At 37.8% G+C, this 26,535-nt stretch overlaps 1 protein-coding gene across 6 annotated transcripts in view; it reads right to left on the minus strand.

Moving 5' to 3' along the window:
• flncb (filamin C, gamma b (actin binding protein 280)) overlaps positions 1-26,535 on the minus strand; it is a 69,673-nt gene that overhangs the window by 12,580 nt on the left and 30,558 nt on the right. The window contains exons 8-36 of one of the 6 annotated variants that reach the window (XM_088922972.1): positions 26,292-26,492; positions 25,225-25,347; positions 22,205-22,342; positions 21,567-21,693; positions 21,066-21,202; positions 19,757-19,950; positions 19,394-19,507; positions 19,138-19,281; positions 18,598-18,721; positions 18,345-18,505; positions 18,056-18,146; positions 17,672-17,841; positions 17,251-17,368; positions 16,505-16,767; positions 13,113-13,710; positions 11,523-11,696; positions 9,413-9,575; positions 8,969-9,129; positions 8,281-8,448; positions 8,054-8,177; positions 7,570-7,726; positions 4,905-5,094; positions 4,729-4,752; positions 4,325-4,572; positions 3,487-3,582; positions 2,097-2,196; positions 1,547-1,687; positions 1,113-1,241; positions 469-642 (exon numbers count right to left, since the gene is read on the minus strand). In XM_088922972.1, the coding sequence (XP_088779098.1) occupies positions 469-642; positions 1,113-1,241; positions 1,547-1,687; positions 2,097-2,196; positions 3,487-3,582; positions 4,325-4,572; positions 4,729-4,752; positions 4,905-5,094; positions 7,570-7,726; positions 8,054-8,177; positions 8,281-8,448; positions 8,969-9,129; positions 9,413-9,575; positions 11,523-11,696; positions 13,113-13,710; positions 16,505-16,767; positions 17,251-17,368; positions 17,672-17,841; positions 18,056-18,146; positions 18,345-18,505; positions 18,598-18,721; positions 19,138-19,281; positions 19,394-19,507; positions 19,757-19,950; positions 21,066-21,202; positions 21,567-21,693; positions 22,205-22,342; positions 25,225-25,347; positions 26,292-26,492 (4,752 nt within the window). The remainder of the gene's footprint in view (positions 1-468; positions 643-1,112; positions 1,242-1,546; positions 1,688-2,096; positions 2,197-3,486; positions 3,583-4,324; positions 4,573-4,728; positions 4,753-4,904; positions 5,095-7,569; positions 7,727-8,053; positions 8,178-8,280; positions 8,449-8,968; positions 9,130-9,412; positions 9,576-11,522; positions 11,697-13,112; positions 13,711-16,504; positions 16,768-17,250; positions 17,369-17,671; positions 17,842-18,055; positions 18,147-18,344; positions 18,506-18,597; positions 18,722-19,137; positions 19,282-19,393; positions 19,508-19,756; positions 19,951-21,065; positions 21,203-21,566; positions 21,694-22,204; positions 22,343-25,224; positions 25,348-26,291; positions 26,493-26,535) is intronic. The other 5 variants (XM_088922968.1, XM_088922973.1, XM_088922970.1 and 2 more) reach the window with 5 other exon arrangements.

The raw sequence follows: 26,535 nt of genomic DNA on the forward strand, positions 1-26,535 counted from the left end.
TTCTATTTTTTTCTTGTGTTTGGTTAGGATATTCACATGATACTGTATGTTCCTTCTAGAAAGGCACGTGTCTCAGCTTTTAGTCAGCCTCTATCACTGCTTTAGTAGATTGGGACACTGCTATTGACAAAGTAGCTCAGAAGATGTGATGTCCATATTTAAGTATGTTTCACCCCTTTTGTCTTTTTTTCTTTCTCCTTTATTTTTGACTAAAACCCTAATGCATATTGTGTATGTCTAGAGGTGTTGATGTGGTCTCATTCTGTGTTTTCTTTTGTGTTTCCTCTCCTCTGGGATTGAGGTTTAAATAAAAAAATTAGAGAGTTGTTAAAAAGTAATGATCTCTGTTGTGGAAGATTAAGTTATTTGAAAGCTTATGAGGATCTGTTAAGGGAGCAGGCGGTTCCCCTTAAATCGTCTTGTGTATTGTTGCCTTCTTGCTATGATTAATGAGTGCTTTTCATCTACCTGTGATCTTGGAAGTGAAGGGACTCCCAGGGATGTGCTTGTCATCAAATTTGACAATGATGTTATAGTCGCCTGGTGCAGTAGGGAGATAGGACACAGTGCATGTGCCATCTTTATTATCCTTGCAGGTGATCTCAGCCTTAGATGGGCCTTCCACGGCAAGAGAGAGCCCACCTGCTCAAATCAAAATGAAATACCATTACTCTTCTGTCAATGCCAGGTATCACCAAAGCCTGATTTTCTAAACTGGCTTAAAGAATAGCATGCTGATAGCAATACTCTTCATAAACTAACTTTAAGATTTTTCTAACTTTTTTCAGTTTCTTTTACAATTGTCTTTTACAGATTTTAAAGCTGACGAGGCCTGCTGTATCCAACCAACTGAAATACTTACAATGAAAGTTATGTGAAATATTTTAAGTGTATTGCACATGCGGTAGTAAGAAAGGCTGTGATGGAGATCTTAAGTGATAGCTGAATCAAATACAACTGTCCTTCCTTTTTTCTACAAAAGCTCCCTATTTTCCATACCATAGTTAAATGAGTCTGTCTTTGTGCATTCCATTTTTTTTCAGTATGTGCATTTAGTCATAATGTGAAGGTTAGAGAGTAATTAATCATAGTTTATTGCCAGAACACATTACCTTCTCCAGCATCCTTAGTAACAATAGTAAATGTAGCTGGTTTATTCACCATTCCATGACTGAGACCTGGGCCATAGGCATTCACATGGCCACTGTTAATAGCATCCACATAGAACTGCAGAGGGCTGCCTGTGAAAAAGAAATTACATTACACAATTACTAAAGCTTACCCAGTGTATTTCAATATAGTGTTTGCCTGTTTGTTTGTTATTTAATTATTTAAACTGGTTTACTAATATAATTAACAGATTTTTTGAAGAGGACTACCAAGGGGTAATAAACTGACTAATAGACTACTAAGCAATAATAAACCGGGGAATGGCAGAGCAGTCCCAGGCCCTGAACTTATTTTGACAAGTAGCAGGAGCTAATGTACAATCATGTTTATGTTTCATAGCCTGAAGAGGCTATGTTTTGGGTTTTTGGTTACTTACCTGGTATATGATTTCCATCATATTTAATATCCATTTCATGCAGTCCCTTCTCTGTTGGAGCATATTTAACTGTGACAGTACCATCCTTGTTATCAGTGATATTAGGACGGGCTGTCTTGCCTGAGGGCATCCGAACCTCACCTAAAATGATAGAAGTCTACTATTAAAAATACAGGAAGGAAAAACCGCACTGTTGACTTCTATATAATGCATGAGCTTCAGAGTTTGCTTTTATTTGGCAAACCCCGTTCGCCATCAACTGGCATAAAAAGGTTAATCTTTAGTCTTTTTTAATCATCAGCACACTTTAACATAAAAAATGGACAGAAATGTAGGTCTTTTTTGTGACTTTATGTTGTGCATCTCAAATGCCAACTACGAATTACAAAAGCATGATTGTCAATACTTGCCGTCTACTGTACATACGGTACATGTCATCTGGAAACATCAATGGGTTTTCTTATCTGGTCTGACACTGAGCATCTTGTCCATTGAATTGCCTCATGCATGTCTCTCAGCACCACATGTCCAGGTTTCACTGGGGACTTACCTGTTATTTCACCTTTTTGGACAGTGAAAGGGATAACTAAGTTGAAGGGTCTAAGAGCTGGCTCCAAGTCATCAACAGGTGCAATGGGCTCTTCTGTTGCCTGGGAGAAGGAATAACGAACATCAAGTGATGTAATAGGTAACAGAGCTAAAGGCATAAAGACAGGAATCAGAGAAGACTGTTATAAGGAAAAGACATCAAAGATGAGTTATATCTCAGATTTGGGCATGAGTATAGACGATCCAGGCTGCTTAAGCCTGTCTTGGAAGAAAGAAGAAGAGCTGCAAGGAAAGAAGTGAATACACTGTACAATGAGCCATGCACACATTAAAAATGAGGATTACACTCAGAAAAGAAATGGGGGAAAAAATCAACGTACTGACATTGGTTAACATTGAGACAACAGCTTATTCAGATATCTGTTAATTGCAGCTACAAATCTTTTAATTATACTAGGACAGGTCCTTGAAAACACATTCTGCAATGAAACACATGAGGATTGTTGCATTCAAATTTAAATTAAATTAACAATACTATCAGTGTAATAAAAGCAGTGCTTTATTTTTAGTAATAATCATGCAATAGGACTAAACAGTGCCAAGTTCTCCAAATAAATCATATTTCTATTCTTTATGTAATATATTATTTTAAGGTAGGCAAATTTAAAATATACACAAATGGCCTACTCCTTTATATATAATAATAAAGGACCTATTGATATACATAATATAATATATATGTACTCCTTAATAGATCATTTTAACACATTCCTACAATGCCTTCAATAGCCTTATCAGATATCTGGTTAGACTGAGATCACAGGGTTATGGTGATGGTGTGATTGACAATGTTGTACACTGAGTTGTGAAGAATTTAATTACTTTTTAATGAAAGAGGAAGTGAATGAGTGAGTGAAAAGAGGGAAATTGTGTTAAGGAACTGAAAAGGTCTTGGAAGATATACCCTCTGTGGCTTCATTACACTAGTCTGGCAAAGGTAGCTGCCTTATGAGTTGCAAATCTAAGAATATCAAAATATTCAAGCACCAGAGGGTGAAAAATAATTTGTAAGCTTGTCCCTTAAGCATTACATTTGTATCATTTTATCTAATAACCAGAAAACTAATTTGAAGGGGACTACAGGGATATATTTTCAAATGGTTTTTCAACCCAATGCATGCTGTAGGTTCCTTCTGCCAGTTTTCTGGTAACAGGTTATAACTACTTGCACTGTAGTTCATAGCATATTGCACTGGGAATATACTGCAAGTTACTAGTAAATGCATTTGTGCTTTTATCTTTCTTTAGAGTAATCCATGCTGTCCTGTAAAACAAAAAAGAGGGTATTTCTCAGAGCTGAGATAGCTGTTTCTCCAGTGTAATTGTTATACCCAGTGTGATGGATAGCCAGTGTGGTAGGAAGCGTAGGGCTGGTGTAACTGCAGCATATCACATGGTTCTTCAATTATGGGAATGGTATCACACGCCTAGCGGAAGGTAAGTTACAAATTCAGAACAATGTTATCATGCACAAAAAAAAACAATCGTACAATGTTAAAACCATTATAAATAGACTAGTGCATGACAGCCATGCAATTTTTTTCTTTCTTCTACCAGTTGCAAAATCAGAATATACAGATTCAGTTTGCCTCCCACATAATTTAACTGAACATTTATGGGTTTAATTATGTTTACAAAAAAAAATGTCAAATGTAAAAACAACAAAAACAAGTCATACTGTATTTCTCCAAATGTCATATCATTATGTTATATGAAATGTATTGTTTCTTTTACGTTATAAGAAAGGCATTCATGACCAAAGATATGCTTCAGCTTTACTAACACATAAAACATCCTCCATAAAAAAAAATCTAGCACAAGTTAGAAAAGCAGACATCTGGAACAAATTTAGCATTTCCTCTACATATTAAAATTTGAAAGGGCTCTAAATCATCATTACTGAGGGCAAAACTAATGTATCAGAATTACTTATTCCATTACTATAAAAACTGCTTCACATTTGAACACACAAATCTGAAGGTTGAACTCCTTAAGCACTAGTACAAAAATGTTTTTTTTTTTCATTGACAGAAGCCTTGCTTCTATTTGGAAAATCAAGAAATCTAAATATCCTCATTACTTTCCACCAGCCTTTTCTGTTAAATTTAATATTGATACTGGGCAACAAATGATTGTATCCCCATGGAAGAGACCAAAGAAAGCACCTACCACAACATGGAACGGGCTATTAGGAATGTGCTCCCCTCCAAAGCGGATAGTAATAACATATTTGCCTGGTTCAGGAGCAGTGTAATAAATATCAAAAGTGCCATCAGAGTTCTCCACAACATCAACATCCAGTTCTGCACCATCGGGGGTTGACACCTTACAGGTAACTTTTCCCTTCCCAGCGGCCTTTGCATCAACTGTGATCACAGTCTCCTCTCCAATCTGAATTGTGGGTCCAAGGCCTGTACCTATTGTGAAAAGATGTTTAGAAAAATTAAGGCTGCCAGGCAAAGCATGCCTCACCATCTTTTTTTTTTATCTGGTTAGCCTCTACAAACTGCTCTTTGTGATCTCTACAGCTGCATTCACCTTATGGAACTGAAATAGAAAAAAATGTTGCTTACCCAAACCATGTCCCCCAATGGATACTGCAAAAAGAAAATCAATTTTAGATATAATGGATGAATCATCTAACTGATTTTTCAAGGTGTGATAGTGTCATTACCACTGTAAAGGAATAACAAAGCTGTTAAGTGTGTTTATAACTGTGCGGTACATGTAAATAAACTTTGTGACTGACCTGTAACCAAACACTTGCTGGCATCTCCAGTTGGCAGGGCATGAATGCGGTAGGGAGAGTAGGGAATCTCATCTCCGCCATATTTGATGGTAATGGTGTAGCGACCAGTCATGTCAGGCACATATGATACAGTATAGGTTCCATCTCCATTGTCACGGATGTTAGCTTTTTTGGGTTTCCCTTCTGGGTCCTAGATAGATAAGAATATTCATAGTTTGTGTGTATGAGTGTTGAGTACAAAACATTAGTATGTACTGTATATTTATATAGTGTTGAATATTTTACTACATCACACTTTCAGTTACTTTCTAAATGAAAAGTTTCAAAAAGTATCTAACCCCAAGCAGAATTCAGTTCTTCTCTGTTGTTATATTTCCAATGAAAATACAACACACTTAAAGATCTCAACTACACAACCAAGATACAGGACAGTAATATCAATGCAATATCATCAATACAACAGGATAACTTTCAATCCTGCTACATCTACAGTATAGAACAAAACAAGGATTTATTTTTGAAACACAGCTTCTTTGTAATGTATCAGTTGACGATAATGTTACACGTGGAAAGTTGTGATGTTGAATATAAACTGCTGGTGACATGAGAACACATTTTTGCTAACTCTTGTATTTTCTCTGTAGCACTGAAATGTACATGTTACAACTGTAGACACATCCATCTCTCATACATTCACTTTTGTTTGGAAAATGTACTGGGGACTTAGCAAAATAATATTCTACAGATATTCCTACAAAATATAAAAATGTGAATGTTTTGCAACTGCAGCTAGTGAGAAGCTTTTATGGCAATCAAGAACAAATTATTCATAGTGGGCAAATATGTCAGATCAATAGCAATTTTCTAGCTTAACTGAACCTAATTAAACCAGTGTAATGTACAATTTAAGAGGCCCAGCTGTCTGAGTTTGCAGTTCTTCCTGTATTTACGTGGATTTTCTCCAGGTGTTCCAGTTTCCTTCCACCTTCCAAATTCTAAATTGTCCCTGTGTGTCAGCATACTGTGAAGCACTAGCAGTCCAGGCTGAAGTCCCCCTTTGCACCCCTATGTCTCTGAGACTCTCTGGTTTTATCATGACCCAAAAGATGGGTGGGTCTGTGTCAAAGCTAGTTAACATTTACTCAGTGTTAGTCATGTACTTCAAACAGCAATCAGAAAATTAGTTGAACCTCATGAGTGTCAGTCCACAAAGACTAGGGGAAGAATATTAACTTAGAAATTACAGCATACCATTTCTTGTTTTTAATTGCAAAAGGGGATTGTAGTGTTTATTGATTCGTGTGTATCTTCTCTACTGATATCTCTAAGGAAAACGTGCAATTTTACATCCAAATCCCTGTCATTGCCAAGACTGAATCCCCCCAAAAAGTTCTTTATTTCTGAGATGCACATCAAATTAACTTTATCTGTAAGCATATGAATTTTAAATATTCAGACATTGAACATTCAGAAAAAAAAACGGTTTTTGTGCAAACAATTTTCAGCTGGCTATAAAAGTGTTTCATGTATGTACTGTATGTTTCTCTGTTCATCAGAAGACAAGTCTACTTTATTAAAGAAGGGATGCTTAGCTGAACTGTATGGCATGCACTAAAACATATACAGTACAATACTACTTAATTGTTTTTCTTTCTAAATGATAAGAAATGAATCATTGAAATGCATGTACAGTACGTTTGGTTTCCCAAGTGATATAAATTCTATTTACAGAATTGGCACAGATTAGTATTGCTACAAAAAAGAGCCATTCCCCATGCCTTGGATGATTAGTTTTGGTTTTAAAATGCAAGTCTTCTGTTGTATAAATTAGTGATGGCCAACTCACAATGTTGCCCTACAAGTGCAGAATGACATCTGTGATTGTGTATCAGACATTAGGCATACACTCATCTTGACTGCCTTACAGAGCAGATGGAAGACCAAATGTCTGTTCCAAATTTAAACAGTTGCCATAAACTTTGACAGACAATATACTGTTCAATGTAGGGTTTACTTTCTTACACTATTCAGCTAGGCACCAGTTTTCCTAAAACTCAAGGCGCGTGTAGTTGACCACCACTGTCTGGGACAATTGTTTTCCCCTCACACTTATCCACATGGTACACAAGGAAGCAACTGAGAGGCAAGGAAGACTGAAGACAGAATGAGGTGACACAGGGACTGGTGGAAGAGCTGCTTACACAGCTTTTTTTATGAGTAGGAGAAGGGATGGTTTTCTTTGGAATACGTTTCTCCCAAACCCTCCTCTTCCAATCCTCCACAAAAACTGAGGCCTCCTGCTTGCGGCCTTCAGGGTCCTACAAGCAACAGGTAGATACGTCACATTATCCAACTTATTTAGCTCCAGAGGTGAAAGGGATCCTTGGAGCTCACCATGGCTCTTGCTGGACCTACCTCTTCATGTAAGGCTATCATCTCATGATGGAACTCAAATCAGTCAATGTATCACATGCTACAAGCAGTAAGGAGTAGATAGATTTAAAGGTAAACACAGTTAAGCTAACTTACCTAAGTACTAAAAGAGTTAAAATTAGAGGATGAAAATGAAGATATGAACTGACATTGTTGTGGATTGTGTCTGTCCAGACACCAAATATTTTGTTTTCGTCAAACAGTGAAATATTTTTTATGTGATTCTACTTACAAGAATCTGAACAGTAAGAAGACCTTCACCAGCATCTCTGGCATCTATAGTGAACTCCACAGGCAAACTGGCGGGCACTCCTGAGGCATTGAGTCCTGGACCGCTGGCACGGACTTTGCTGGCATCATGAGTGGGCAAAACTTTAATCTTAAACGGGCTGTAAAAAATATATTCTTACATTAATACAACAGTATTTTTAAACAAGAGTGAAGGACTAAATTGACATGCCATTGTTTGTAACACAATCAAAAGCTTTTCAGGTAGGAAACCATGTTGGATTTCAGTGCTCCCTAATAATGCAAACCATCATTTTGTTTTTTTAATATCAGTCTTCCTTTTTCTTAAACAGAAACTGAATTGCAGCTAAATTTAACAGAGCTTTATGCAACCTATTGCTGAAGTATTGATTTAAATGAGAAGTTCTCCTCACATTTATATTGAGATGGAGGTACGTCTATATATTAGTGCAATCTCTGGTGCTTACCTGCGTGGCACCTCCTGATCAGCATACTTGACTGAGATAGTATATGGCCCATCCATGGCAGGAGTATAATTAACAGTGTGTGTCCCATCTCCATTATCTTTGATATTGACGGGCTCTGCCACTCCTGCAAGGGTACCATCAGAAAACAGAAATCATATTCACATTCTTACAAGATAAGGGTTCTTATTAATTGCACCTTGCTGCACAATAAGCATTCTGCAACTGACCTGCAGGCCCAAACAAGAGAACCTCAAGTGGAGCCAGGCCTGCTTTGCTGCTGTCCACAGTGAACGTCTGTGGAATGTGAGCTCTCACCCCAGTGCCCAATCCAGGGCCTGAGCACTTCACTTTGCTGGGATCAACCACCTCCTTAACAGGCACTCGGAAAGGACTGCCTGCAGGGCAAGAAAAGAGCAATGTTTGAACCCTTAGGAATCCAAAAAGAGGATAGAAAAGATGGACAGATAAAGGCAGAAAGCTAACCTAAAGTATCCTGCAGAAACCAGCAGGATAAATTCCTTAACAAACATATTATTATAATAGAATTTAGTCATCTTATGTACTGCATAACGTATAACTCCGTCTATCCATCCATGTTCAAACTGTTTCATCTAATTCAGGGTCGCAGGGGAGCCAGAGCCAAAACAAGCAAGCAACAGGCACAAGGGGGATACACCCTGGACAGGACACCAGTCCATTACAGGACACACAGACACAAACACACAGCACAGGGGCAATTGTCCAAGAAGCCATTTAACCTACCAATAAATTTGACTGGGAGGAAACCTGAGCACCTGGCAAAAACCCACATGAACACAGGAAGAGCATACAAACCCCATGCACATACAGTAGCATCCCAGGCCTGGAACTGAGTGCAAAGCAAAATTCCAGACTACAGTGTCAGTGAATTGTTACCTGGAATTGGGCGTCCCCCAAAAGTAATGTTGACATCATAGTCTCCTGGTGTGAAAGGTATGTACTCCACACTACAGCTGCCATCTTTGTTGTCTTTACAAGACATTTTGGCTTCAGATGGACCTTCAATAGCCAAGCCCAGTCCACCAGTCCCAGCACCCCTGAAAGGCAAAACAGCAGAATCACCAATTTGAGTTTCTTTAAAATGTCACCTGCTAATTATAGGAAACCTAAATATAGTTAGGTTAAATTAGATTTTGGTAGATCTCCTCTCATTTGTAACTCTTCTTATTTATAAATTAAAAGTCATTTGGGACATTTGGGACTTACAGTATTTTGCAATTCAATTTGTTTTCCAAAAGAAAATAAGAAGATATGTTTTTTGTCAACATAATGACAATTTTCAACATGTGTTGTACAAAATGTAAGCATTTCAAAATGTACCTGGTTTCGACTGTGAAGCGGTTGGGCTTGTTAACAAGGCCTCCTTCCAGACCCGGCCCGTAGGCTCTGACACGTGAAGGATCACATCCCTCTGCAATAGCCACTCTGAAGGGACTCTTAGGAACAGCAACATCATCATACAGCACCTCAATCAGGTGTATACCTGGAGATAAGACAGAGCAAACACAAAGCCCACAAACTTGATCATCTGGGTATTGTATATGCATTTGAATTCATGACCAATATTGCCTATAATGGGAGAGATATTAATAGTCATTTAAACCTGTGAAATGAACCACTTCAACACCAGCTGCTTTGAGTTATTATCTATTTATATCATTGAAGTTCCAGTACTTTAGAAACTATTCCAGAATATATTTTTGCCAGACTATTGCCATAGCATAACAGAAATCCTTGTCAGTGTTTAAACATGTGTTCTGATTCACTGGCTATTTATACCAACTCCCCAATGTGAAACTGTGACTGCCCCTTGTCTCTTAAATTGCATGACCGTATATGGAGGCTCTGATCTTTCAAAATGTATTACTGTTTTTCACTGTAATATAATTTGATCAGCAAATGTCTCAATGGCTAAGAAGGAAAGCAGATAGACTTTTTAAAGCCAAGAAATAAAAGAAGTGTTCACAAAAATAATCTTAGAAAGAAAAACTCACATTCCTTTAAAACGTTCTTGAAAATGCAACCTTCCCCTGCTCTTATTAAAAAACATTTAATCTTTTTGAAATGGGTGTTTTTTTGTTGTTTTAAGCAATTGTGTAGTAAAGTTCCAATCATCTATCACAGGGAAAGCACAGATAAAAGTACACAGTAAAAAGTACACAGTAGACATGCATGTCTTAATATCTATTTCAACTTCTCCTCTCTGAAGCACTTGTTTTTGTGATTTTTCAATAAAATTAAAGAAGTAGTATATGAACCAAAGAAATAAAATATCACCGGCCAGTGATATTTACATTCACATGCCACATATATACATTATGTAAATGAAGATTTTGCTAAGACTTTATGATTAAGCAGTTGTTAAAAGGAGTCTGTGAGAAAAGAGAAACCTGTTGTACTCAGTATTAGTTAATTGTGGGAACAGCAGGTACAGCTCTGACAATTTTGCATTTCATAACCTGTTATTATTTTCTACAATATGGCATTTGCAAATAAGCTGCAGAAATAAAAACCAATTTTAGAAATATATTAACCATAAAGAGCTAATAGCTCTAAAACAGGTCTGTCCAACCCTAGCCCTGGATGACTGGTGTGTTTTGCATTCCTGCTCAGTTTTTAACTATCTAAGCCAGCTGATGTCTGGATTAACTGGACCTATTTTGTGAACTCAAAGAGTCCTTGAAAACCACCAGACACCCCAGGCATTCAGGACCAGGACTGGACACCACAGCTCTAAAACATTGACCGCTATTGCCAAGCTTGCCCAGTGTACTTAGAGCACTAGCTGGGCTCATGGCCAGGTCACATCTCTTTTGCTTCCCAAATGATCCCACTCTATTGTTCAGTGTCAAGGCTGTGTGACAACTAGCAGGTGTGGGACACGGCCAATCTCCTGCTAGATCAAAAAGAAATGTCAGTGACGCATTTTTCACACAGTCCATGTCACTGAAGCTGTCTGTGAACAGCCAGGACCTAACCCTAACCCTTTGAGGCAGGTTCAGTTTAAGGATGAAAAGATATTGGCGTGTTTACATGCACCAGGTCTGCCAAATACATGAAGCCAGATAAATTCAGCAAACATGAAATTTAGTATCAATTTTTTCTATATTTCTTTCTAAAATTTATCTCTGTTACACTCTTATACAGTACAGATATGTGTCAAGATACTATACAGACTAGCTTGTCTGTGCAAGCTAAAGCCTAAGACAACACAAACACTCCATGATTTTTATTTAATTGAAGATAGCTGATTTTCCTACTATGTATTGTGTATAATAATTTTTATATGAGTAAACCGTGAATCATGAAATTGCTTCTCTGATTATACTTTGTCATACAAAATCTATATAGTTTTTTATGTCTATGTACACCATTGGACATAAATCAGTATTTCAAATTCATGCTTTCAGTAGTGCATATTTTGCCTTACCATCTTCATATGCAGTATATTCTACCCTGTAGGTCCCATCCCCTTTATCAGTGATGTAGGTATCTGTTTTGGCTCCAGAAGGGTTTACAATCCTTGCTTTCACATGGTTGCCTCCAGTCTTATTCAGTGTCCGGACATCGACAATGAAGTGTGTAGTAACTTCACGGAGGACCCCTGCAAACACAAGTAGGTCAAGTGACTGTTGTTATTTCGAAGAAAATAAGCTTAGGCAGGAAGCTTTTTTATTGAATTCTACATCTTTCTGCCTATTTCCAATTTTACTTTTGCCAGTAAAAAAGCAATAAATACACTAAATGGAATGTAGGATTATAATAAAATACATTCAGTAAATATTTAATACACTACTCAGAAGTTCTTAAAATTGGCACAAAACAAGGAACTACATCTGATATTGAGCTTAATAAAACCAGGATGCATTCTATTACATCATTGAGGAAAACAGGGTATTCCATTATAAAAGAGGGATAATAATAGCTGCAGAGTGCAAAATGGTAACCTTAACATCAAACTAGCTGCAACAACAGCAGGGCAGTGTGCCAGACATCTGCACGGTCTGTTGCTTATACTTCTCAGACTGACTCACAGAGACCATTGTTTTATAAGTTTAAAGGCTTATTCTGCATGTCATGGTTATTAATTCACTTTTAAGTTGTATAACTACACATCTATTAAAATCTTATGCTTCCTAAACTATTTCAGTTGGTAATTATGGGTAAAGCCTCATTTACTGCAACACTGCTAGAGTAACTACATATACTGCATATTGTTTTGGGTATTGCAATCTAGACTTTTTGTATGCCTTAAAATATTTATTGTTGCTATAGAAATGTTTTTTTTATATGTTTTGTTTTTCTGAGTGTTAGACAGCTAAAGATTAAAATTATTTTTAATCTCTCCTCCCCACCCTCCATAGAACCAAAGAAAATGTGGTGGTAATAATACAAGACTACTGAATTAAAACTGGCTTGCAATCTACAGCCCACTGCTCCATCTCTAACACAGCTGCACTGATGTTATGATGGAAAATCGTAGGCCTCATTTCAGCAAATTCTGTTAACTGTGCTGAATCGCAGCCAGTATAATACAGCTTATTCTAGCTTGTTTTTATTTGCCAAATAAAGTGAGTGAATATCCTATCTGAGGATACAAAATTACATCAGAGTGACTATATTCACCACACATGGATCTCTTAATGAATTTAGGGCTCTTGAGATTTCAAGATTAATAGCACATGGACATGGATTAAAGTGACATAATACACTAAAAATGCTTTACTTAATGCTGTTTTTCATTATAGTTACTAATTGAAAGAGAGGAGTACATTTTAACTTTTGTGGGGAAAATCAGGGGAGAGCTACCCAACAAAGGGAGTATTCCAGAATAAAGTCATATACCACTCATAACAGCATTACTGTATAAATAAAGAACAAAGAACTGCCTTCTGTGTTATGTCACAGATGGTGTTTCTGGCATTGGGGGATTCCTTACAAATAATTTACCGATGAATTAAGTGGTCTTTGATGATCTTTTTTATGACTGATTTCAGCAGTTCTAAGCAAACTTACTTACCTCGTGGCTCAATTCCTGGTCCATAAACCTTAATTCCGCTCGTATCGACTGCTGGGTCCACCTGGACACGGGCAGGGAATTTGGGCACTGAGTGTCCTCCATATTTGATGGTGATAGTGTACATTCCATGGAAGGGAGGTATGTATGTGATGGAATATGTCCCATCGCTGTTGTTCTGAATGTGGACCTCCGCCTTGGCACCAGAATCCGATATGATCTCGATGGTCAGCTCAGCATCACCAGCCTTGGAGCAGTCTACAGTGAACGACCCAGCCTCGTTGACCTTGCCTCGCTCAAGACCTGGCCCACTGGCTGTCACCTTGCTGGGGTCAAACACGGGCTTGATGGCTGCTTTGAAAGGAGACCCTGGAATATGAGCTTCTGCAAAAAGGATGTTGATGGAGTATTCGCCAGGTTCAGTAGGCAGGTAGGACACAGAGCAAGAGCCATCGCCATTATCTTGGCACTCGATTTTTGCCTCACAAGGCCCCTCCACTGTTAGCCCAAGTCCACCAGTGCCAGCTCCTTTAGTGTCAATGGCAAAGGGAGCTGGCTTGCCCACAATTCCTCCCTTCAGACCGGGACCATATGCGCGCACCTGGAAAACAGAATTCTCGAGGTGACTTTAAAGTCATCTCAAAGGATTTAGCCTCAGAACCGATACAGCACATGGCAGACTATTTCAATTAAAAGGGGTAGACCTTTTTGTTGTGAGGCCAAACAAAAGAAACCTTATCTAAGGCAGGGAGACCCTCCATCTATTAAGAAACTATCCTTTTGGATTGAATGACAAACAGAGGATGTTCAGGTATGTAAAGACCAGAGATTCAGAGAATGTTGATCGTGTCCTCATCCAGAATATAAACGTATCCAACTTTTACTACACTTAATTCTATTAGGAAAGCCTCAGAAGTTGCAATGCCAAATAAAACAGCCTCAGCAGACATGCCCTTTAAGAGATAAAACAAATCACTTAATATGCTATTATTTATGAAGGATTTCTCCAAAGATATCTCTTAATCAATAATATGGTACAGCTGGATATAATGGAGATATGCTCTCATGCTGAGCTGAAAGTAAATTGCACTTGATTGCAGCAATATTATTTTCTTTTTTCTGTATAAAGGCACTTTTACCTTCTATGAACCCTTGCTGACTTTATTTTTTTTATATATTATCTACATACAGTGCCTTGCGAAAGTATTCGGCCCCCTTGAACTTTTCAACCTTTTGCCACATTTCAGGCTTCAAACATAAAGATATAAATTTTTTATTTTATGTGAAGAATCACCAACAAGTGGGACACAATTGTGAAGTGGAACGAAATCTATTGGATTTTTGAAACTTTTTTAACTAATAAAAAAATGAAAAGTGGGGCGTGCAAAATTATTCGGCCCCTTTACTTTCAGTGCAGCAAACTCACTCCAGAAGTTCAGCGAGGATCTCTGAATGATCCAATGTTGTCCTAAATGACTGATGGTGATAAATAGAATCCACCTGTGTGTTATCAAGTCTCTGTATAAATGCACCTGCTCTGTGATAGTCTCAAGGTTCTGTTGAAAGCGCAGAGAGCATCATGAAGACCAAGGAACACACCAGGCAGGTCCGTAATACTGTTGTGGAGAAGTTTAAAGCCGGATTTGGATACAAAAAGATTTCCCAAGCTTCAAACATCCCAAGGAGCACTGTGCAAGCGATCATCTTGAAATGGAAGGAGTATCAGACCACTGCAAATCTACCAAGACCTGGCCGTCCCTCTAAACTTTCAGCTCAGACAAGGAGAAGACTGATCAGAGATGCAGCCAAGAGGCCCATGATCACTCTGGATGAACTGCAGAGAACTACAGCTGAGGTGGGAGAGTCTGTCCATAGGACAACAATCAGTCTTACACTGCACAAATCTGGCCTTTATGGAAGAGTGGCAAGAAGAAAGCCATTTCTCAAAGATATCCATAAAAAGTCTCGTCTAAAGTTTGCCACAAGCCACCTGGGAGACACCCCAAACATGTGGAAGAAGGTGCTCTGGTCAGATGAAACCAAAATCGAACTTTTTGGCCACAATGCAAAACGATATGTTTGGCGTAAAAGCAACACAGCTCATCACCCTCAACACACCATCCCCACTGTCAAACATGGTGGTGGCAGCATCATGGTTTGGGCCTGCTTTTCTTCAGCAGGGACAGGGAAGATGGTTACAATTGAGGGGAAGATGGATGCAGCCAAATACAGGACCATTCTGGATGAAAACCTGTTGGAGTCTGCAAAAGACCTGAGACTGGGACGGAGATTTATCTTCCAACAAGACAATGATCCCAAACATACAGCAAAATCTACAAAGGAATGGTTCACAAATAAACGTATCCAGGTGTTTGAATGGCCAGGTCAAAGTCCAGACCTGAATCCAATCGAGAATCTGTGGAAAGAGCTGAAAACTGCTGTTCACAAACGCTCTCCATCCAACCTCACTGAGCTCGAGCTGTTTTGCAAGGAAGAATGGGCAAGAATTTCAGTCTCTCGATGTGCAAAACTGATAGAGACATACCCCAAGCGACTTGCAGCTGTAATCGCAGCAAAAGGTGGCTCTACAAAGTATTAACGCAAGGGGGCCGAATAATTTTGCACGCCCCACTTTTCATTTTTTTATTAGTTAAAAAAGTTTCAAAAATCCAATAGATTTCGTTCCACTTCACAATTGTGTCCCACTTGTTGGTGATTCTTCACATAAAATAAAAAATTTATATCTTTATGTTTGAAGCCTGAAATGTGGCAAAAGGTTGAAAAGTTCAAGGGGGCCGAATACTTTCGCAAGGCACTGTATACTGTAACTTACTCATCCTCTGGCTGAATTACAGATATTAGAAGGGAGGAGGAGAAAAAAATTAGTCATGCTTTTACAAGACCGTAAACTTCAGTATCTACCACACAGACAGCTCCAAATGACATCACTTCTGCAGATTTAGTAGGTTAGGTAAAATTGTGATAATCATTGGGGTAAAACAGATCAACTGTAATTCTCTCTACAAAAATAGGGTTTAAAAGAAGGCTAACAGCATTATGGATTGTGTGTCACACCCCTTCCACTGTGAATTTGCACTAATCCCATCTGGGAGACGCCTCTGTGCCCCAAGGTGTAACAGAAATAGACTTATCAAATTGTTTATCACTTCAGCAATTTCACTTATAAATAATGTAAACAGTTCTTTTATTTTCTGAATTATTGTTTATCTCAAACCTTTTTGTTGGTTGTATTTTTGTAATATTGCCGTTTTGGATTCTGTAGTAAAACAGGTTACCCATAGAAGACTACAACCGAAGCTTGAATTAAAGTTATTATTAATGAAAAAAAGAAAAAAAATAGCTCTGAATAATACCGGGAGTAGATTGATGCCTACCTTAGAGGGGTCAGGGGGCATGACCCCCTCCACGGTGAAGGGGCTCCCCGGCACGGGGTTCCCATCATAGCTGACCTCCACCTTGTAGGGCCCCTCCTCTGGGGGCATGTACTTGACAGAGTGCAGGTCGTTGGCGGTGCCAGTCTCCACCTTGCAGGGGATGGGCCGGCGGGAGGGGGAGGTGATCTTCACGTCCACCTTGCCCTGTCCTCCTGCGCCACGGGTGTTGATCGAAAACTCCTGATCCTTTCCTACATCCACTTCTAATTTTAAAAAAAAACATAAAGATAGAGGCTTATGGTGTCTGGTGTCTGTCTTTATGTGGTCTTAAACCTGCTTTTTTTCCCTTTTTTACCATTCTCCATTCTAAACAGTATCTTTCTTTTAGTTTTTTTTAAAATAAACTCAAGATGGCATCTGAGTACGGTGAAAAGCAAAATCCAGAAACACCTGATTTCCAAAAGTTTTGCTTTTCACTGAGCAACAGACGCTTAATGGGAGATCAAAAAAAGGAGTATGTTTGCCGTTGGCAAATAGTCTTTAGGAATTACAATTATCTTTACTAAGCTGATAACCTTTAAAAACTGTTTCTTCACAAAATAAAACAGCATATCCCATATCTAAAGGCATTGTTTGGCTCATTAAACTAAACAGAATCAACAGGTTCCGTTGGCCAGTGGCATACATCACAGGACCTACTTTGAGAGAACTTCAGTCCAGTCATTTCATACACAATGCATACTCACTGTTATTCAGCCCTTGCACTTTGACCTTGTTGAGATCTAAAGGTGGTGCCACAGTAATAGTGAAGGGACTTTTAGGAATAGGATCTCCACCATAGGTAACTGAGATGGTCATATTTCCCTGTGAAGAGAGCAAATCGTCATAGCTAGGAAATAACAAAAGCAGCAGTTACTCAAGGAGAACAAGTTGGTCTTGTTAGATATATACTGTATTGTAACAGACTACTCAAACAAATGCACCTTATTTTCTTATAAAAACATTTAAATGTTTAAATTAAAACATTAATAAATCCATGAAGTGAGCCTGTTACCCACAAAACAATAATTAATAAACACCCTCAGGACAGAAATTAACATTACTTTCCAAAGTCAGCATCTATAGCTAGAGAGGAAATCAGTCAGTGTAATCAGATGAATCTCCTACCTGTTGAACCGCAGTGTACCTCACAGTGTAAGAGTAGTCATGATTATCAATAATCTCAAAGTCCCGTACAGCTTCTCCTTTAACAGCCCCCGTGAAATGGACATCCAGTTTGGCTTTGCCAGCCCCCTTGGTATAAACTGTGAAATGTGTTGGCTTGCCAACTTCCACACCTGCAGAGTTATTTTAAAAGCCCAAAAGATACAAACTATCAGGTAAATTTACCTAAAAATAAGCCAAAAGTCCTTGAATGAGATATGTTTCAACTATATCTTACCAGTGTGCACTCTAGACACCTTCACAGGTTATTAAAACGATTATGCACAAATTGATCAATGTGCCTATCAACTAAAAATCAATATGTCTGAAATTACTATCAGGTATTACCTGTTCTGTTCAGTCCAGGGCCTTCTGCCCTCACCTTGGCAGCATCATGGGAAGGATCAACTTTAATACGGAAGGGGCTGATGGGAATTTCCTAGGATTTTAAGGAATGTGGTTAAAACAAATATGTATATCAAATATTTTATGAATGCCTTTAAAAAACAAAATAGAAAAATATGATTTGTGATAGAGGGCATTCTATGTAGGCTGTAACTTATCTTATTCTAGATAAAAACAACTTGAATAATTGGTACATTTTTCACAAATGAAGTTTTCTCCAGTATTGAAATACCTGATCTGCAAACAGCACCATGATAGTGTACCGTCCGGCTCCAGGTGGGGTGTATTTCACAGTGAAGGTATCATTGTCATTCTTAATTATGTCAAAGTCAATGTCTGCCTCAGCAGGACCCACAACACCAGGAGCACACTTGATGCCAATGCTCACATCACCTGAAAAACACCAAAATAAGGATTTTATGTCTCTAATTTTCTCACCGTCGATTTTTCCTGTAAATTGTTGAAAAGTTATGGCCCTCTCTTACCCTGACCAGCCTCACTGCAGTCCACTGTGAAGTAAGTGGGCTCATTGGCTTTCAGACCTGTTTTCTCAATTCCTGGTCCATACACTTTGACATTTTCTGGGTGACTGCCTTCTCCAATGCTCACCTGCAGGAAGTCAATATGTATGTCAATAAACCAAAAGCGAACAATCCTGTGACCACTCAGAATAAAAATGAGCAACACTGTTGTGAAATAATGTCATAACTGAAATGATAAAAAGCCTTAAACAACATCACATACCATTTTAAATCTGGATATGAATATAATGTGGTCATTTTTCTTAATATAACTTCTTATACAGTATATTATTTTTTTATTTATGTTAAAAATTTAATTAGTTAATTAAATAATTATTTTAAACAACATATATTATAGATAATCTGAAACCCTTATTAAAATGTCTACTGAATCTATTATTTAATTGAAAACCCAGTACAAACTTTTAACAGAAGGATCCGATATATAGCCACTTTATAGGCAATGAATTCAGGAGTTGGAATCTTTCTGACAGTATCTCTTACCCTAAAGGGACTGTTGGGGATATTAACATCTCCCCAGGTGATAATGATAGTGTGCTTTATTGGTTTTGTTGGGATATAAACACAGAAGAAAGTGTTATCTCCATTATCAGTGATCTGGATATCAATGGGGAACCCCTCTGCATCCTGTATAAAAAAAACAACATACAGTTCTGTTACAAAAATGCTTTTAATTTTGAATTAGAACTGTAATTAAATCGAAACACCATAAAGTTACACCGTTTTTTTTTTCAAGTACCTGGGCATAGATCTTGAGTTCTGCTTTCCCAGCTCCACGAGCATCAATAGTAAATTCTGCAGATTTGTTAACAATGCAGCCTGTAGGCTCCAGGCCTGGTCCAGAGGCTTTTACCTGCATAAACAGAAATAACAATGAGACATGTCTTTCCAGGGAAAAACAATAAATTATGCAGTGACTAGAATGAGATAGATTTAAATTTCAGGACAATCAGAAAAAATATGAACCACAGTTTGTTATCAGCAATAAACAATGTATTCAGTTCTGCGAACATAATAACCCAGGACTGTTCTCCTTAGGGTTTGCAAGCCATAGACTTGTAGCATTTTATTTATTGGGATGTGGAAAAAACTGCAAGCTTACTTTCTCAGGGAAGACATCATTGGCAGCAGGGAGGATGTGGGCCATGAAGGGACTGTCCTTGATGTCTTCATCATCACAAATGACATGGACAGCATAATCACCAGGTTCTGTCGGCCAGTAGCGCACATCACAAGACCCATCACCTTTATCATCACATTCGATCTTAGCCTGAGAGGGACCCTCAATCGAGAAACCTGGAACGAGTACAAATTCAATCCTGTCATTTACAGCTGGAATAGGTCATCTTTCAAGATAATGCCTCACGTAATCCATCTATCTTCTAAGAAGAAGATTGGAATCTTGTAGCATGAGAAATGATGCCATATATTAGCCATAGGAAGGGAATTATCTTGAAAGAAAATTAGAACTAATAGCATTTGTTGCATTTTTAATGCATCTCACCATGCACAATGACTTAATTTTGCCCTGAAACTTACCTTCAACACCATCCTTTTTTAATGTGAGTAGAAGAACTAGTTAATCCCCAGAGGGTCTGTTATTTATTCCATCTTGTCAGTTTCTGGGGGGAGTTGAAGGAAGCCCTAGACTTAGTGCTCAGAGGCCTAGTATCCAGCTATGTGCCTGTATTTGTTTTTCTCAACTGCTAACAATTAAAATCTCTGCAGACAGGCAGGCGAGGCAACACAAGAAAGGAATCTCAGTAGGAGGAATAGTAATTTTGCCAGAATATAAAAAAAGAGAAATGAATGTGTTTGTATAACTAAACCCTTAAATGAACTAATGAAAAAAATAATAAAAAAACAGATCACCATGCTTGCGTTAAGCTATCCACAGCATAATGTTGTTATTGCTGCCTTCAATTAAATGCTATTTTATAGGATAAAGGTGATGCAAAAAAACTGCATCAATGTCATCAGCAAATGTTAAACCTGCAGAGAAGAAACTGCCAATAAACTTAAAAACTTTAAAACTCAACTCATAAGTTTCATGAATCTAAGTGAGAAAGGTCTTATAAACACTTATACTTTAATATGTTTAAAGCTGTTATATATTTGTTTAAAGAAATGATATGTCAGGATATTAGCTAGCACATTCTTTACATGATACATTTTGAACATTCCATTTTAATCCTAAAAATATTGTATATTGCAGATTCTATCAAACGGGGCGCTCATTTAGCTTCTTTTTCCAGTTTCCCACCAACATTTCCATTTTGGACAAATGTGTAATATGACCAAGCTATGGCATACTGATTTGTTCCCTGCCGGTTGTTTTGTCACACAATTATTCTTTACCAGCGAATGTGTATCCTGCCTCCTATGTAACTCGCTTGGCTGCAACGACTTACCGAGAGTCCCCACTTCAGTCCCAATGGCCTCTACAACAAAGTCTGCTGACTTGCCCACCATTCCAGTCTCCAGCCCAGGGCCCCAGGCACGCACCTTCTGCAGTCCAGGCTCCTCACTCACCAAAACCTCGAAAGGGCTGGTGAGCAGAAACAGGGTAGACACAAATTAGCACATGCACAGCCGCCATTATACTGACTCTGTATCAGAAGCATCTCTCTTTAGAACACCCAAATACATAAAGGGGCCACATAGCTTTTGACTTTCAAAATGTATGACTTATTTGTCCAAAAATCCAACTTTGTCAAGTCATTTTTTTTTGGCTTGATGAACAAAGAATGTCTATACAGTTATAAAGACTATACAGTATGTAACTATGAACTCAAAACACAATGAAATGGGTGTTAATTGAATTTGTTATTATATAAAATTTCCCTGTAATTTGTACTCTGTTGAGACTACAGCTCAGTTTCATACTGATAATTTCAAAAGGGCACATTTACCTCCTTGGGATGGCGTACCCTCCCCAGGTGATGCTGACAGTGTATTTACCCGGAACAACAGGATAATATTCACATTCAAACACACCATCACCCACATCGTGAACTTTCACTGGCTCATCTCCTCCTTCTAAAAAAGAACACATGAGTGAAAAGCTTTAAAAGATTATATCAACTCAAATTTCCATTAAAAGTCTCACAGGATTAACGGTACTATTGAAACTTCAACATAATTGTGAAAAATGACATCTTGTTTAACAATTGGGAAATATTTTTTTACATGTAATTACTTTTTATTCAGACAGGCACAGCTGAAGCCTTTAAAAAACTGAAATGCAATTCTCGCATTAGGATGATTATATTGATCCATTTTACAATCCAAGTCTATTATTTTTGCCATTTATTAAAATCATTTTGTAACCCTAACCCTAAAAGAGTAATTATTTCACATTTACCAGCCCTTCCTATGTTTATGAAATAGATATATACTAGTGGTGGTGTAAGTTGTCATTATTAATAAGACTTTCAAAAGATAAAACAACAGGCTTTTTAAGGGACACAGATCATTGCTTATCTTACAATACTGTATCTATTTGATTCTACACCAAGTATGGTCATAAATAAACACCTCTGTTACTTACTTGGTCCCTTGACAAGAACCTTGAGCTCCCCACTCCCAGCTCCTTTAGTGAACACCTTGAATCCTGCCACCTCCTTCACCCTGAGTCCCTTTGGCTGGAGGCCTCGGCCTGTGGCTCGGCAGGCATTGGGGTTGCAAGCTGGAAGAGAAAAGTCACAGACATACAGTATAACTGAAGGCCATCTGACACACACTGCAGTCTGATGCACTAAATCCAGAGGTAGCTGTTAGTTTGTAGGAGCATGAAACATTATCACAGAGCAACATAAAAATTAATACCGTGAACCCAAAGCATTTCATCAGGAAAGGGGAGGACGTGGGGGAAAGATATTTGTTTCTTTGTGAAACCATAAGCTACAAAAAAGCAAACAAGCAGACAAAAAAACAGAACAAAACAGTGCAACGGCTTTATGCGTCACTTGGCTAGAACGAACGTTTAAGAGAAGCCATTTCATATGGCCTTGACTACAAGCAGCCAAGAATGTACCAAGCATCAAAGGATTAATGCAGATTCTGGTCACATACAGAATTTAAAGAGTTTAATTGCTATTTGAAAAGGTTTCACTTGTGTTTCCCTTCTGGTAGACAGGAGCAGCAATTAGTTTGCTCAGATGCACTAAATACCTTGAACTCAAAAATTCAGAAGGAAGCTATTGTAGATGACTCAGATGTGGACAAGAAAAATACTCTCTTCTGTTTTAAACATTTTACCTATTCTCTTTTCACTGACCTGACATTAATGTAGTTAAAATAAATCAAAAGAATTAGAAACAGAAAATGTCTTTTATAGAAATAAGCTCTGGCAATATAGACAAGTGAATCATACACAACTGCTAAGTCCTTTGGGGCAAAAAAATACTAGAAAAACAAACTCTAAAGTGGTGGCAGTCAATGTTGGCTCTTGAGATTTGTAGCTGCTGGCACTTTCCACGCTTTAAAAAGGGAAAGAAAGTGTATTTTCCATCTGGTCAAATCTGGCAATGAAAAAAGCCATTAACATCAGCTAACTTAAACAATTTTGGATTGCTGATAAACAAGTCTGTATATGTGTGTGTAAAATATGCGTGGCCTATTTCAGCAAGTACTGACTAAATTAAAACACAGGTCTATTTATCTTACAGTTTATGTGAAAATAAGATGAGGATCTTAAATGTGACACTGAACCAAATCAAAACAGTAATCTGACAAAATCTTGCAAAAAAATGTTAATGATAGCTGAATTAAAAAGGCATATCTATGCATATTAAACCTTCCATGAAATTGCTATTAACAAACCAAGATAACAGTGGCATTCTGCGCAAGCAACATTAATATTCAGCATCATGATCTTCTTACAGCAGTGGAATCAGACAAAAAAATGTTGGATTAAGGGACACAGTGTTCCCTATGTAATGAATTAACATTTCACAATCCAAAAGTCTGAAAAGCAATTTTAACATTAATTCAAAATATCAACAACCCAAAAACAATAAAAAGTTATATAAATTAGAATAGAATGCAATTCTTGTTACTAAGATTTATTATTTTATTTAACCAAATTGGAATAGTTTTTATGTACCTTTTAATAAATCCATAAATTTATTGTTTAAACTATGATTTTACATTCAGTATTTTTACTTTTCATTACTACTCTAGTAGTCCATCTAAAACTGTTATTGAAAATACTTCTCAAAGCTGATGATGCTATACAGTACTGTACACAGGGGAAAGAAAAAGAATATTGCACAAACCCACTGAGAAAGTACTGGCTGTAAAAGTCTTTATACTCTAACTCCTATTTTAATCCACTTTTTTCTCCCTTCATTTTATACAGTAGGCCTCACTACCCAGATAGATTATCTTACTTTGAAACTTTATTTCTGACACACTTCCTGTTAATGCTATATTGCTGCAGGTCCAGATTCTTTTCATGCTGTATTTGCCATTAAATCACTACTCCTACAGAGTCTGCAGCCATGCACAGTGATGCAGCTTTGAGGGGCAATGCAGAAAAGTGCTTAAAAAGCCCCTTAACGTACTGCCTGAGACTCTGGGACAATTGTACACAGCGGTGGATAAGAATTTACTGAAGAGATACCGTAAGTATAATTCAGATACAGCCATGATAAACTAATGACACCAATTTAAAATACATTTTCACTCCTTTTTTGCTCAAACACTTATAAGAAGGCTTTCTGGAACTATTTCCCTTGGAAAGTTTACGATGTCAAGTTAAAAGCTAAAATGAATAAATAGAGAATAAAACACAATTAAAATCAATGAAGGACAAGTGAATTTCTCCTTTTATCTTGAAGGCATTTTAGGATTAACAGTAACTAAATGGTCAATATCTTTATTATATTGTACAGTATATGAAAAGGTAAATACATCATGTTTAAATTTAGGATTTAGGATTGTCCGTCATTTTTTATTGCACATGGCTCCAATTTGGAATCGCTAATTGTCTCATCTCGTAACTGTTGTACCTACAGAAGAACTAGAAAGGACGGGGGGGACCCACCTACCCGACCCACCTACCCACTCAACTTTTGATACACTACTAGCTCTGCAGAGACATACAGGAGGGTTTTGTGCCCTTTGGCGCAGTACCATCCCTCACTAACATCACTGTGAGCCTGCAAAGATGCAGGAATCAGTCTCTTGGGGAGCCAAGACAGCAATATCCAACTGACACAGGCCTGTATGCCCCAACATGTGGGGAAATCCTACTCACAGTTGCCCAGTGACATGACCAGGCTTAAACTCACAACATCAGTCTACAAAATTACATTGCAATAATGAGAAGTATTGAATTAATGTTAAAATATCCATCCACACATTAGAAACAAGTATCAGGTGCTTTTGGCATTGTTAAAACACAAAAATGCATCTTTATATTGACATTTTTCATACTGAAAGCTGTTCTGAATAGTACTACAGAAGGCAAAGCTCCAGTGCATGCCAACAAGCTTTGAGGATGTGAAATCCAGAATCGGGCCAGACTTTACACAGGCATGAGCCACACCAGAGGCCTGTACTAACTTGGTCGCCTTGGTTTGGGAGGAGTTGGGGGTGGGACTTTCTTTGGCTTTTCAGTTGGTGGAGTGCAAATTGACTGAGGAATAATCTGAACCGGAGACCCAGCTGGCTGGGCAGATTGTGGAGCTAGAAGGACAGACAGGCAAGACATGGAACAGGATTTCACATATTGTAGGTGACAGCTGAATATGGAAAGCTAAGGAAGTGTTGAAGAAAAATCCTGCATGATGTATCGTTCCAGTAATGTTCATTCTTTTGTACATGTGAAGAAACGTCTGCAGTGTTTAATGTAAGCTTCACAGCTACAGCTCTGGATGCCTTGCTTGAAAAGGCATTTCTTGTTACTTGTGTTCTGTGTACAGTATGTGGGGAAAATGAACCCCAATCTTTACTTTCTGGCAGATGAAAGAATAAATCGTTATTGTAGTTTTTGGTGTTTTATAGAAGATTTTGCACACACTTTACAAATAATAGGGTTTGCAGACTTTTGTCCTTATAAAAAGTGAGAAACATGTTATTACAGTATATTATGAATCACATTGATTTTATTGATCATTATGTTTTTTATTGATCAATAATTTTCATCAATCATGATTCATCATTATTTTTTGTTGTTAGGTGTTTTTAGTGAATAAGGATACAGATTGGCCCTATTTGGATTTGCTTTACAATTTGCAAAGGGTCTGCAAGTTTTTTCTAAGACTCATATCCAACATTGTTAAAAAAGAGCAAGCATAAGGTCATTCTTTTTTACTTTCTTTCTGGATAATAGTATCCTACCACCAAAATCACATCACACCAATTTTTCTTTATTACCATTCAAATAAATATATATTCTATGTGAAACTTTTTCAAGAGGTTAGAAAAGGAGAAAAGGAGAAAGCAAGTGAATGGAATTATATCTATGAAATAAGTGATATACAGTAAGTGAATATACTGTATGATCTCCCTTTAAATACCACTGTACATTCATTTGTGTTAAGCAGCCTATTCTGCAAAGCAAATATCCTGTGCAAGCAATTACATTTTACAAAGCAAATTTCTAATTAAAAGGCCCCTCAAATACGTACCTTCTGAGATATGAACCGTGTAGGGACTTTTTGGAATCTGAGCTCCAGCAAATGTAACATAGATGTTATGCGGTCCCTCCAGAATGGGACGGTAAGTACAGCGAAAAATGCTATCGCCCTTGTCTTCCAGAATGACCTCTACAGTGTCACGACGGCCCTGGGGATCCACAATGACAACCCCCACATCTCCTGCTCCAGCACCTTTAGGAAACAAAAGGGCAAAAAATACCAGGATGTATATCAG

This window comes from Atractosteus spatula, chromosome 8, assembly GCF_055471065.1.
Source record: "Atractosteus spatula isolate fAtrSpa1 chromosome 8, fAtrSpa1.hap1, whole genome shotgun sequence".
NCBI classification, from domain to species: Eukaryota; Metazoa; Chordata; class Actinopteri; order Semionotiformes; family Lepisosteidae; genus Atractosteus; species Atractosteus spatula.